At 32.1% G+C, this 15044-nt stretch overlaps 1 protein-coding gene across 2 annotated transcripts in view; it reads left to right on the top strand.

Annotated features, from left to right (window-relative positions):
- The first annotated feature begins 237 nt into the window (after positions 1-237).
- Positions 238-15044, top strand: part of wdr48a (WD repeat domain 48a) — a 23574-nt gene continuing 8767 nt past the window's right edge. Inside the window, exons 1-11 of one of the 2 annotated variants that reach the window (XM_056451082.1) lie at positions 238-291; positions 2931-3071; positions 3689-3767; positions 4678-4760; positions 6402-6531; positions 8328-8416; positions 8653-8754; positions 10682-10906; positions 11186-11260; positions 13775-13877; positions 14425-14522. In XM_056451082.1, coding sequence (XP_056307057.1) covers positions 244-291; positions 2931-3071; positions 3689-3767; positions 4678-4760; positions 6402-6531; positions 8328-8416; positions 8653-8754; positions 10682-10906; positions 11186-11260; positions 13775-13877; positions 14425-14522 — 1173 coding nt within the window. In that variant the 5' untranslated portion in view covers positions 238-243. The remainder of the gene's footprint in view (positions 292-2930; positions 3072-3688; positions 3768-4677; positions 4761-6401; positions 6532-8327; positions 8417-8652; positions 8755-10681; positions 10907-11185; positions 11261-13774; positions 13878-14424; positions 14523-15044) is intronic. The other variant, XM_056451081.1, reaches the window with a different exon arrangement.

Raw genomic sequence — 15044 nt, 5'->3', positions numbered from 1 at the left:
CTATAATATTGCCCATGATTAAAAAAAAAGCTTAACTTTTTAAATTTAATCGAGATACTAAGTTCGTAAAACGCATTTTGAAAGAAATGTCTATTTATTTAAAATACTAATACAGTTTTATGAAATTATATGAAAATAAATTATTCGCTGCGTCCGTCCTGGCATATGTATGTATTTTAGCGCGCGCTGGCTGGCCGCTCTTCTTGGCGTGACGGAAGTGGCGTCACGGCGTCAACATGTAAGATGGCGACGCATCACAGGCAGAATGCAGCGGGGCGCAGGAAAGTGCAGGTAAGTCTTTTACTCTTTCGTGTTTTCTGGTGATGTACGTGTGCTTTTTCCGTGATGACAGTAATGTTTGTACTGCTGCTAGCTGTGCGACTGCTGTTTTAACCGCGTGGTGAGTGTGTGAGTGGCGCAGAGTAATCTGGAGGCCAGGCGGTGTCTCAAAAAAATCTACTGTACTGCCTCTCCGACTGTATATTTGGGGCGTTTTTTGAGTCAGCTGTTCAAAAATGCTGTATATTTAGTTTGTGTGGACATATTAGTGCATTCTATGATACTATAAACAGGCCTTGTCGGTGTTTACATGATCACAATAGGCTGCAGATTAAAAATTCGCCGGTTTTGCTCAGATGTTGAGCTGTAATTTGGTCATTTGGTGTTTCTAGTTGATGACAGTCTCCATTTCATCCTTAAACTTATTCAAATTCACACAAATATTAAGCGTATACACTTTGCGTGTTGTAAAAATGTAATATATTTGAACACACAAATCAATACATGCAAACAAGGCTAAATAAATATTGTCATACAATCTAGACGTGTGTTTGATTGCAATGAGCATTTTGAGTACTAAAATATACATATCTGTATATAAATATTACAATACATGTGCTTGAAATAAGGAGTTGTTTTAAGATTTGGAAGAAAAGCATTTGTTTTTGTGTGATGTATTAAGTGTTGTTGTGATTTCTGTTTATTTAAAGGCAAAGTTCACCCAAAAATGAAAGTTTCCTCTCCATTTTTACGCTCACACCAAGGTGGCTCTCAACAGAAGAAAGACATTCATAATGGTTAAACACAAAACAACAGGAATATTGTATAAAAAGCAGACTTTGACTTTCAATTGGGCCAAAGTTGGTTTTATATTAGCACATTCTGACTTTCTACTTAATAATGTAATGTCAAAAAAGTGTTTGCAAATTCTAAATGGGGAAATCATATTAGCATCTGATGACTGTTAAATTACAGTAGTGTTCACAGTCATTAAATAGTGCAAATGTTGTTTTCAAATCATACTTTTATGTCATTTCAGGCCGAATATTGCAAGTAGAGTAATAAACAATACAGGCACCATGTCACAAGTTGTCACTGAAGTAATATTAAGCCTACTTTACCTCAGTTGACTTTAATAGTAGGTGCAGAGATACTATGGAAGTTAACTATGGCTACGTTCTTTAGTATGTTTTGTTCAACAGAAGAATGACATTCATAAAAGTTAAGAACTTCTTTGGTGTGAGTGTAAATGGAGAGGAAATTGTATTTTTTGGGTGTACTGTCCCTTTAAATAATCAGAAATCACATTCACATTCCAAGTGCTTTGATACCATACTTTCCCATTGTCAATACAAACATGTTAAAAAAAGCTTATAGCCTCCCTTTTAAGATGTATAGCGTCTTGATATTGTTTTAAAATACTAATACTATATTATAAAATGAATAAGAATTACTCAAACTGGTTTGAAACAAGACAGATTTTTAAGTTTTTGGGTGACTATTCCTTTAACCTCTTAGGACTTGAGTGTGCACATATGTGGACAGCACATTTTAATTGTGAATGGACATTTCTACTGGAAATCAACTGTAAATCAATCAATCAATCAGGCCTTCATTTGTCATATACACTTCCGTATAAAATTGCCCCCCCCCCATGATATTACATGTTTATTCTAAATTAAAAGCCAAATAAAGTAGATGTTTGTTTTAATGTAATGCACAAGTATGAAATGCAGTCATAACTCTCAGTCAAAGAACCAAGAGGATAAAAACTGACTTTAATAGAACGTATAAGGCAAATGTTTAAAGATGTTTTCTGGACGAGTTTTAGAATATTTATTTATCATTGATCAAATTGAAACATCTAATATGTTTTTGTATCAGTGTTGTTGTTATTTGTATGTTTCTTTTGTGCAATGAGTGTTAAGGAACAATTACGATTGTAAATAATATATTGAATGCTTCAAGTTTTGCCATGAATATAGTATATATCATGCTGCTGATATGGCATTTACACTAGTGCTGAGCAAAAATTAATCTGGATTAATCACATCCAAAATAAAAGTTTGCAAATGTGTTTGTGTGTGTACTGTGTATTTTTAGGTAAATAAATACGCGCATGCATATATTTGAGAAAATATTATTTATATTTAGATATTAAATATATATTTGTATGATGCAAAGTATATAATGCACACATATATTATGTCAAAACAAACTCTTCTTTTTAGGATGTGATTAATTGCGATTAATCTTTGACTAAATAAAACAAATAAATAACCAGAGTAAATGATGTCAAAACAATCGAGAGATCTTTAAAATGAAGCTCTTAAGTGGTTCAATATGTCACTAAGCTTAGTATGTCTTTATAATGTGCAAGAGTTTCTTTCAAAGTGACGAGAAAGATTTGTGTTTATATTGTGACTAGACATTTCTACTGGAAAACAACTGTATATGAGTCAATAGTTTTATACAGGACATGATAATACATTACACTAAATTAAAAGCCAAATAAAGTAGATGTTTGTTTTAATGTATTGCATAAGTATGAAATGCCGTCATAACTACTAGTTTTCTAAACCATTGTTTAGAAATATAGTTGCAGGTGGTCTTAAATGTGTAACGTGTGTGTGTACGTGTATGTGTTGCAGGTGTCATATGTGATCAGAGATGAAGTGGAGAAATATAATCGTAATGGAGTCAATGCACTACAGCTGGATCCAGCTCTTAACCGGCTCTTCACGGCCGGGCGAGACTCCATTATTAGGATATGGAGCGTCAACCAGCACAAGGTAACCTGTCAGTCATTGAACCAAGAGGATAAAGACCTACTTTAATAGAATGTATAAGATAAATGTTTAAAAGGTGTCCTCTGGAAGAAATGCAGAATATTTATTTATCATTGATCAAATTGAAACATCTTATATGTTTTTTTTATCAGTGTTGTTGTTTTTTGTGCAGTAAATGTTAAAAGACATTTATGATTGTAAATAATATATTGAATACTTCAAGTTTTTCCATGATTATAGTAAATGCATGCTGCTGATATGGCATTTAAACTAGTGCTGAGCAAAAATTAATCTGGATTAATCACATCCAAAATAAAAGTTTGCAAATATGTGTGTGTGTGTGTACTGTGTGTTTTAGGTATATAAATACACACATGCATGCATATATATATATATATATATATATATATATGAAAAAATATTTATTTATATTTAGATATGAAATATATATGCAGATGAATTTATATTTATACAATGCACACATATATTATGTCAAAGCAAACCTTTTTCTTTTGGGATGTGATTAATTGTGATTAATCTTTGACCAGCACTAAATAAAACATAAATAAATAACCAGAGTAAATGATGCCTATAAATGAAGCTGTGCGGGTTTCCTATAGCAGGATCCTTACATTGCATCAATGGAGCATCACACAGACTGGGTGAATGACATCGTCCTCTGCTGCAATGGAAAGACATGTGAGTGTTTAGTTGGAGCGTCAGCTGGCAATATATAGTGCTGTTTAGGGCTGAACATAAATCAACAATTATTATTCTCTCGATAAGAGTATGCATATTATATGTAAGAGAGGTGCAATCAGTTGCATATTATTATTTTTTTGTGTGTGTGTTCAGTTGCATTTAACATATACTTAAAGCAGAAGTTGCTCTAAAATGTCAATATTGCTATTGCATATATGTACTTTTGCAATGCCTTTTTAAAAATCTTTTTCAGACTTTTTAAATATGAATATATTTATAAATATGAATCCTTCATAAATAGTGTAATTTTTATAAAAAGTAAGTTTTAAAAAACAGTTTTAGATTTTTCTTATTTTATGTATTTATTTTTATTGATTTAGTTTTATTGTTGTAAACCTTTTTATTATTTAATTAATTTATTATTGTTTAATTTAATTGTATTATCTTAAATTTATTTAATATTTATTATCTTAAATATTATCTGTTTTTGCCATGAAATAGCCAGAGAAGCTTTCAGTCGCATTCGTTGTTTATCCAAATTTGACCAATCAGATAGGAGGAAGCAGCAGTAAAATAACAATATAGAATATCTGCCAAGGTTTTTAGTCATTCATGGTGTTTTAAAGTCTAAATGTTTTCACCTTGACAGTTTTTTTTAGCTAAATATCAATCACTTTTAATGTTAGTATGATATGATCATTACTTGCTGATTTTAAATAAGCTAGAACAACAGCCTTTCTCTAGGAAAATGTTATATTGCAACAACAATAATGCTTGACATATTTTTCAGTATCATGCAGATTAAGTGTAATGTATCTTGTAGAAAAACAAAATCGCACAATGTGAGTTTTTTTTTTCTAATATGGTATTTATGCAGTAAACTTGCATTTTGCTATTGTCTCTACAGTGATTTCAGCATCATCAGACACTACAGTGAAGGTCTGGAACGCACATAAGGGCTTCTGTATGTCAACACTGCGAACGCACAAGGTACTGATATGTCTGATGAAACTAAATGTTTTAAGCAAATTGAGTGTGTGCATGCGTGCGAGTGAGTGACCAAAAACCTAATTGCAGCACAATGCTTCTTCAAAATCATAATATAATAGCAGTGTTTCACCCTATTTGATTCGTCTTTATGATTGGATCTTTGAGTTATTAACTGAAATGCTGTTCAGAAAAAGTTAATTCATTAAAGAAACGGCACAAAAAAGACAATATAGTGTTTAAAACATCAGATCAGAAGATCAGAAAGAGCTTTATTGCCAGGTATGTTCACACATACGAGGAATTTGTTTTGGTGACTGAGCTTCTACAGTGCAACAGGATTACAGAGACAGGACAAAAAACTGATAATAAATATATATATATTAAAAAATAGAAGTAGTGAATGCAAATATACAGATTGACGAGTGTATGTACGTGTTTATTACTATATACAACGTTATATGTGCAGCTGTTATGTGCAAATTGGCATGTAAAGTGTGTTGTTAAATAAGTGTATATGTGTATAAAAGTGTATAGCAAGTAGTGATGTTGGTTCCACAATTATTATCATCAAATCAGTCAATCAATAATTAGTCAATATCAAATTATTTCTTGAACTGTTGTGTATGTTTTAGCAATTGAACTTTCAATATAATTGATTTATAAAGTGAGTGGAGCATTTCTGAGCAAAGCCTTGTGCTGAAACAATTGTGAATTTTTTGTTTGTTTTGCTTTCCACTACTGGTGCTAAGTGTATTATTAAATGCAAAAGGATCTGAGAATGCTGATCGTGCTTCTATATATAATAAAATAAGCATCACATTTGGTATGATGGAGAAAACATCGCTTTTCTTTGTGATATTATTACACTATAGCATATCTTGTGAATATATTTTGCATTGATAACTTGAGTTTTTAGCACAATCGCCTTACAGCAAGAAGGTCACTGGTTCGAGCCTCAGCTGGGTCAGTTGGTATTTCTGTGTGGAGTTTGCATGTTCTCCCCGTGTTGGCGTGGGTTTCCTCCATGTGTGTGAATGATTGTGTATGGGTGTTTCCCAGTGATTGGTTGCAGCTGGAAGGACATCCACTGCGTAAAACATAGGCTGGATAAGTTGACGGTTCATTCCGCTGTGGCATCCCCAGGGCCTAAGCCGAAAAAGAGAATGAATGAACTTGTTTTTATTTGTCTTTCATTAAAAATATTATGGATGTCAAGCCCTAGAGGTATAGTTTACACAGAAATGTGGATTCTGTCTGCATTTCCTGATCCTCCACTTTTATTAAACCTGTTAGAGTTTCTCTTTCTGTTGAACACACATGTAGATATACTGAACAATGCAGCCATAGACCTCCATAGTATTTTACTTGGGTAATATTTTCGTATTTAGTATTTTTGTTCTTACAATGGATGTCAATGACTGTATTTCTCCATCATTCTTCAGAATGTCTTGTTTTGTGTTCAACAGAAGAAAGAAACTCATAAAGTAAATGAGGAAAGGTTCATCTTTGGGTGAACTATCCCTTTAAGACGTACAACTAATCATATCTGACTGTTCATATTCACACACTACATTAACTCACAGTGAAGTGTCTATTGCATCTTGTTTTCTGCAGTTAATGAATATTTGTTTTTTTTTTTAGGACTATGTTAAAGCGTTAGCGTATGCTAAAGACAAAGAGCTGGTGGCTTCAGCCGGGCTGGACAGACAGATCTTCCTCTGGGATGTGAACACACTGACAGCGCTGACCGCATCCAATAACACTGTCACTAGTGAGTTTACAATACACTCTAAAAAACTACACTTTGGGTCAAATATGAATTATAATTTAACCCTTGTATGCTGTTGGGTCGTTTTCATCCACTCTGTGGGGATTTTGAATCTTAATTTTGCCACAACTTTCTCTGTGTTTTAGCAAAAGCTCAACCATACACACTGGGCAAATTGACTCCCCTTTGGTTATGTTGGTGTCTGTTTTTGCCCCATTGACTTTCATTATAATCACATTTTGATTGCAAAGCCATGACAGCATATAGTCATGCATTCTTGATTACGGGTAAAGGTTGCAATTTTTACTGTTGATCATCAGTTTAAGTGCAAAAAAGCTTAAGTTTTTGGCTTAAAATTATATCGTTGTATGGAGTATAGTGTGTGTGAGAGAGACCTTATCTCTCTCACTTACCTTGATTTGTTTGAAAAAATAAAACACAATCAGCTCAGCTTTTAGAACACAGTTAACATAGTAAGTGTATTTGTGCACACACTTTATAATCTGCTTTACTCCATTTAAAAGTCTGAACATTTTTTGCACAGGCCTATCTGAAGGGTTAATGCTGCCAACTGATGATCAACAGTAAAAATTAAAAATTTTACCTCTTCCTAACAAGGTAAACCAGTAACAATGCATGATTATTTGGTGTTAAGGCTTTGCAATCAATAAATGTGGTTATGATGAAAGTCAATGGAGCAAAAACAGCCACCAACATAACCAAAGAGAAGTCAATTTGAACAGAGGACAAGGGTTAATGTAAAAAAATTAACCCAAATGGTTTGGTTTGTTCTGAATCAGAAAGAGCTTTAATGCCAGGTATGTTTACACATATAAAGAATTAGTTTCAGTGACTGAAGAATGACAGTGACAGGACAAAAACACAGATAATAAAGGAATAAAAAAATATACATGCAATTAGACAGATGTATGTGCAGTATGTTTCTAAATGCAATCATGTATGTATAGCTATATTTTGTTTTAGGGATGCACCGAATTTTCAGCTGCCAACATTTCAGCTTGAACATTTATAATCTGAGGGTTAGACTTAAGAGATTTTAGGGTTAAAAAAAAATGTATATTGAGAAAATGGCTTTAAAAGCTGTCTAAATGAAATGTTTAGCAATGCATATTACTAATAAAAAATGGTCAAAGGTTTTGGTATATTTGTGGTAGAAAATTTGCAAAATATCTACATGTAACATGATCTTTTTTACTTAATATTTTAATTATATATTTTTTTGGACATAAATGAATTTGGTGTAATTTTAGCACCAATTTGGCATAAAAATCTATAATTTTAACCCATTTTTGGCTGTTCTATCTGATCTATGGTCACAAATGTGGTATCTTATTGGCCTGTGTTTTTTTTTGACTCAAGTTATTGAGTTTGATGTAAAAAGTCTTACAAAAATTATATTATTTAATAAATAATTATCGCAAATTGTTTTTGGTTTTCGGTCAAGTGCATCTGAAATTTTCAGCTTCAGCTGAGAGTTTTCATTTCTGAGCATCTCTATTTTGTTCATTTGTTCCGACCCAATTTGTTAGTGTATTCTACAATTAAATGATCATTAGTCTATTTCAATCATTCCTTTTGTTCAAATAAAGCAAGCTGCTCTGCATAAGATCATTTACCAAAATGCATTGATGAAAATGTAAAACTGGCAGTCTTCAAAGTTAATTAAGCTTTTATTGTCTCCTTTTATCAGCAGACCCAAATTTGATATTAAAGAGTCAGGGAATTCTGGACTTTATTTTAGGTGGATGATAAATGCAGTCTGTTATTGGTGTTTACAGCATCTTCTCTCAGCGGGAACAAGGACTCCATTTACAGTTTGGCCATGAATCAGATGGGGACGGTTATAGTTTCGGGATCCACTGAAAAGGTTTGAGGCATCACAATACATTTAGTGTCTGTGATATGACAGCAGCTTTCAGTGGAAGATGCAAGGCAGAAATTAAGATTAGACTGAATTGTGGTTGTCATCTTGTTTTATTACATGTTTCATTACATGTTTACACTACATGTACTACAGTATTTATTTAAAGATGATATTAGTAGTCTTTTGCTGGTTACTGTGTTGTTTGAATGAGTCAATGAAAGTACTTATTTTTTGGTCAGGTTCTGAGAGTGTGGGATCCACGAACCTGTGCCAAACTCATGAAACTGAAGGGACACACAGACAACGTCAAATCCTTGCTGCTCAACAGAGACGGCACTCAGGTGGGACACAAGCCTGTGTTTTCAGCTGAAGTCATTGACTTACTGAGATTTTTTTTATTTTTATTATTAAATAAACACGTATTGTGATTTGGCATTTTTGTGTATTTATCTTTAAATTGGTCACACTTTACAATAAGGTTTCATTTAGTTAACATTAGTTAATGTATCTTTAAACATGAACTAAGTATGAGCAACACTGCAACATTTGTTAGTCATAGTTCAACATTTACTAATGCATTATTAAAATATAAATTCATGCTTGTTAACATTAATTAATGCACCATGAGTTAACATGATCTAACAACGAACAACTGTATTTTCATTGTTAACAAACATGAATAAATATTGAAATACTTTTTTTGTGCATTGTTTGTTCACGTTAATAAATATATGAACCAATACAACCTTCCTAACCAATACAATTACAATTACAGCAAAACAATCCCTCCTGTGATTTGTTTTCTTTGTCAATTATTTCCCAAATGATGTTTTACAGATTCAGGAATTTTTCATAGTATTTCCTATAATATTTGTTCTTCTGGAGAAAGTCTTATTTGTTTTATTTTGGCTAGAATAAAAGCAGTTTTTAATTGTTTTAAAGCCATTTTAAGGTCAATATTAGATTAGATTAGATTCAACTTTATTGTCATTACACATGTACAAGTACAAGGCAACGAAATGCAGTTTAGGTCTAACCAGCAGTGCAATAGCAGCAAGTGCAGGATACAGGTATAAGTTATAAAGTGCAGTTATAGAAAAACTATGGTGATATTTACAGATGGATGTACTATCAACATTATATACAGGTTGTATTAGCTATGAACAGATTTACAATAAATGAATATATGTACAGGATACTATTAATAATCAGAAGTGTGCAGATAGATAAACAATTACAAATGTCCATGTGCTGTGGGTATGTCCAGTTCAAATAAATGAATCAGTGCAATGAATATGTGCAAACTTTAAATGTGCAAATGTTAAATAGTGCAGTGATTGTGAGGAGTTTAAGTTAGAGGAGTGTGGGGGGTGTATTGGGGGGGGGGGGCAAACGAGTCAGTGAGGGGCAGAGTTCAAAAGGGAGACAGCTCTGGGGAAAAAGCTGTTCCTCAGTCTGCTGGTTTTTGTCCGGGGGAGCCTGAAGCGCCTGCCGGAAGGCAGGAGAGAGAACAGTCTGTGAGCAGGGTGAGAGGTGTCCTTAAGAATACTGCGTGCTCGACAGTGTTTCTTCTGGATGTCCTCTATGGCTGGCAGTGTAGTCCCTGTGATGCGTTGGGCAGTTTTCACCACCCGCTGCAGTGCCTTACGCTCAGCAACAGAGCAGCTTCCATACCAGACTGTGACGCAGTTGGTCAGGATGCTTTCTATTGTGCAGTGGTAGAAGTTCACCAAGACGGCTGATGAAAGCTGGTTCTTCTTAAGTTGCCTCAAGAAGAATAGGCGCTGGTGAGCCTTCTTGACCAGGCTTATTAGCCCCCTTAAGCAATATTAGTTTTGGATTGTCTCCAGAACAAACCACTGTTATACAATGACTTGCCTATTTACCCTAACTTTACCCTAATTAACCTAGTTAAGCCTTTAAATGTCACTTTAAGCTGAATACTAGTATCCTAAAGAATATCTAGTCTAATATTATGTGCTGTCATCATGACAAAGATGAAAGAAATCAGTTATTAAAACTATTAAGTTTAGAAATGTTGAAAATCTTCTTTTTGTTTATTAAGAAATTGGGGAAGAAAATTATCCAGGAGGCGAATAATTATGACTTTAACTGTATATGTGTATGTATAGACATTATGATCTTCCAGACCTTTGTTTTTAGACAGTTTCCCTAACTGGACCTCTTTCCATTTTTGTTGAATACCCTCTGCTCTAGTTGTCCTCCTCCAGCGGCTGTGTGTTCATCTCTCTCTGTGTGTTTTTTCAGTGTCTGTCAGGCAGTTCAGACGGGACGATCCGGCTCTGGTCTTTGGGTCAGCAGCGGTGCATCGCCACCTACCGCGTCCATGATGAAGGCGTGTGGGCTCTGCAGGTTAACGAGGCCTTCACACACGTTTACTCCGGCGGACGCGACCGCAAAATATACTGCACTGACCTGCGCAATCCTGACATACGGGTGCTCGTCTGCGAAGAGAAAGCACCGGTCCTGAAGGTATGATCAGAAAATGAGCAATTCCAGCGTTATGGACACAGAGAAAGTATGTGTTAGCATTATATTGAAACATCTGTTTATACTTTCCAAAAGTACTAACCACAGAGTTATGAGATCAGAAAAATATCAGTCTGTAAACATTTTTCATATTTTTAATGAGGAAAATAAACATGCGTTATGGATGTGACCAAAAACGTTTGTGAGTTTAATAATAATTGCATTGTTTTTATTACAGTGCAGTTTTAAATAAGGTGTGACCATGTTTTTGTCCTCTTTCAGATGGAGCTGGACCGGTCAGCAGATCCACACAACGCCATCTGGGTTTCCACCACAAAGTCCACAGTGAACAAATGGGTGAGTTCAATACAGTTCACCCAAAAATTAAAATTCACTCTCTGTTTACTCTCACTCAAGAGTTTCTTTCTTCTGTTGAACATAAAAGAAGATATTGTGAAGAATGTTGGAAACCTGTAACTATTGACTTCCATGGAAGTTGATGGTTACCGGTTTTCAGCTTTCCTCAAAATATCTTCTCATTAAGGTTTGAAACTCTTGAGGGAGAAAAAATAGTGAGTACATTTTCATTTTTTAGGGTGAACTGTCTCTTTAAGGATGCACAATATATCGTTTTATCATTTGCGTTTGTTTTTTAAGACCTGTGACTGTGTGAGAGTTTCAAAAGAATTCATGCACAATACATTTATCATAAGAAATCAAATACTATGAAAGCCAATGGTTATAGGTTTCCAGCGTTCTTCAAGTGTGTCTAAATTGTGCATGTGGACCAGAATTCACACGGTTTCTTCTGTACCAGATGTTCGCCGCAAACATGAACATGTGGACAGACACACAGAAAATCAAGTGTTCATGGGTGAATTTCACCAATACGTTCGCTGAATAATTACTGGATATGATGCATGAAGGCTGATTTGATCTTGCCAGAGCAAAGGCAGGCAGTAATTAATGTAGTTTTTATTAATAGCTTTATTTCATTTATAATGTTGTTCTCTTTTTATATATATATATATATATATATATATATATATATATATATATATATATATATATATATAGATAGATAGATAGATAGATAGATAGATAGATAGATAGATAGATAGATAGATAGATAGATAGATAGATAGATAGATAGATAGATAGATATATCTATCTTTATTATTTTTGCATTTAATTATTTGTCAGTTAAATGTTTGTGACTTCTGTTGTCTTTTTCTTAAGTTGTTTTTACTATTTATTTATTATTACAGTTTTTTGTTTTCATACCATATTGCATATTCATTTAGACTATTTTTTTATTATTTAAATATGTGCAGTTTTTATACATTTTATTTCAGTTTAGCTGTATTTTTGTACATCAAGTTAAACCTTAATGAAAAATAAAGCTAAACTTTTTTGTATTTTTTTTTTTTTGTGACAATTTAATAAGATTCAGTTAGTTAATGTATTTAGTAACATAAACAAACAGTGAACAATATATTACAGCATTTATTAATGTCTGATAATATTAGTCAATGAAAATTCTATTGTTAATTCCAGTGTTGGGTAAGTTACTTTAAAAAAAAGAAATGGATAACAAATTACTGACTACTACTGGAAAATTGTAATCTGATTACATTACTAATTACTTATTAGATTTGATGCATGAAGGCTGATTTGATCTTGCCAGAGCAAAGACAGGCAGTATTTAGTGTAGTTTTTATTAATAGCTTCATTTCATTTATAATGTTGTTCTCTTTATATATATATATATATATATATATATATATATATATATATATATATATATATATATATATATATATATATATATATATATATATATATATATATATATATATATATATATATATGTATGTATATGTATATGTATGCATTTATTTATTATTTTTGCATTTAATTATTTATCAGTTAAATGTTTGTGACTTCTGTTGTCTTTTTCTTACTTAAGTTGTTTTGGAACATTTTATAATGTACTATTTATTTATTATTAAAGTTTGGTTTTGTTTTCATACCATATTGTATATTCATTCATACCATTTTATTATTATTATTATTATTTAAATATGTGCAGTTTTTATACATTTTTTATTTCAGCTGTATTTTTGTACATCAAGTTAAACCTTAATGAAAAATATAGCTAAACTTTATATATATTTATATTTTTGGTGACAATTTAATAAGATTCAGTTAGTTAATGTATTAACTAACATAAACAAACAGTGAACAATATATTACAGCATTTATTAATTTCTGATAATATTAGTTTATGAAAATTCTATTGTTAATTCCAGTGTTGGGTAAGTTACTTTTAAAAAAAGAAATAAATAAATTACTGACTGCTACTGGAAAATTACTGATTACATTACTAATTGCTTAATGTAAAAAGTAATCAGATTACTGATTGCTTTACTTTGAATTTACTTTAAAAACATAGAAAACGTACTTAAAAAAAATACAAAATAAACTGCAGCTCTTTCAATAATTTAATATTCACTGAGAAACATTACAATGGGTTGATCACAGCAGCTTAACATATTCAAAAGGCTTCGTTCACCCAAAACTTAAAATTCTCTCATCATAACTCGAATAATATTATTTGTTAATATTCAATAATATTATAATATAATATTCAAATGAATTTTCTAAGAATATTGATTAGAATGTGAATTATTTGTCATAGGTCTTGTACAAGATTTAAATCGAAGGTTTCTGTTCAGTTTTTGAAAGAAGCTGAGTAAAATTGTTAAAATAACACCAGAAACTTTACATTCAAGCACTTTCAAAGACCTGCGTTTGTTTTTTTTAAATACTTTCCAGCTCGTGTAAGTAAATGATGTTTGTGTGTTTCAGTCTCTGAAGGGTATCCATAATTTCCGAGCGTCTGGAGATTATGATAATGACTGCAGTGCTCCACTGACGCCGCTCTGCACACAGCCTGAGCAGGTCATCAAAGGTACTGTCCTTCATTCCTTATAAACACACAGACACACATAAATAAAATCGTTTAGTCATTATATTTACAATCAGATCTGCACAAACAGTTGAAGTCAAATTTATTAGCCCTCTAATAAACATGAATTATTTAAAAAATATTTCCCAGTTATTGTTTAACAGAGAAGATTTTTTTGTGCATTAACAGTTTTAATAACTAAGTGGATTACATGCCTCATTTCTTGAATCAACTCTTTATTTAAATAGTTGAGACTAATATATTTTAAAGAAGAGATGCTTTAAAGCACTAATACTGCCAATTTATGTATTTTAATTTTTAAATAATAAAAAAAAAAAAAAATATATATATATATATATATATATATATATATATATATATATATATATATATGTATATGTATATGTATATATATGTGTAATTTAATTGTATATAATTACGTTTTTGAAGTATCTTACCCAACACTAGTTAAATTTTAATAATTGTTCATTATAATAATAATAATAATCGTCATCATCTTCTTCATCTGTTGATATGTCTCAACCTCTAGGTGGCGCCAGTATAATTCAGTGCCACATTCTGAATGACAAGAGACACATTCTGACCAAAGACACCAATAATAATGTGGCATACTGGGATGTGCTGAAGGTACCGTTGTTTACTTTCATGTTGTGTGTGTGTGTGTGTGTGTGTGTGTGTGTGTGTGTGTGTTTACTGGTTTTGCTATACTTGTGAGGGCTCTACTGACCTTTAGTAAAGTATGAAAACAACCCACTAGTGAGGACATTTCAGCGGCGCTCACTAATTAAAATTTCAATTAAATCAGACAGAACATATTTATTAGTATCAAATTTTGTGTCTAATGACTGCCACTAGGCCTATCACAAATGTGATCAATATATGGACTTCTCACACAACACATGGACATGACCTCAGTCATTTTTGGTGATGCAGTATATATCGCCATACATAAAAACCAATTCTAGCTACATTTTAGCTAATGTTTTATTAATTAAAAATGTAATTAATCCTATATAGATGTTAAAAAATATGTAAAAATAATGAACTTAATGAAGCAATGCACATAAATAAGTAAAATCAAACTAAAATGTAATAAAAATTATAATATACTGCATAATAAATAACTAAACGGACGGAAAATAACTCCTC

Source organism: Danio aesculapii, chromosome 24 (assembly GCF_903798145.1).
Source record: "Danio aesculapii chromosome 24, fDanAes4.1, whole genome shotgun sequence".
NCBI lineage: Eukaryota > Metazoa > Chordata > Actinopteri > Cypriniformes > Danionidae > Danio > Danio aesculapii.
The sequence above is the reverse complement of the archived record's forward strand: the minus strand, read 5'-3'. Positions and strand labels throughout refer to the sequence as shown.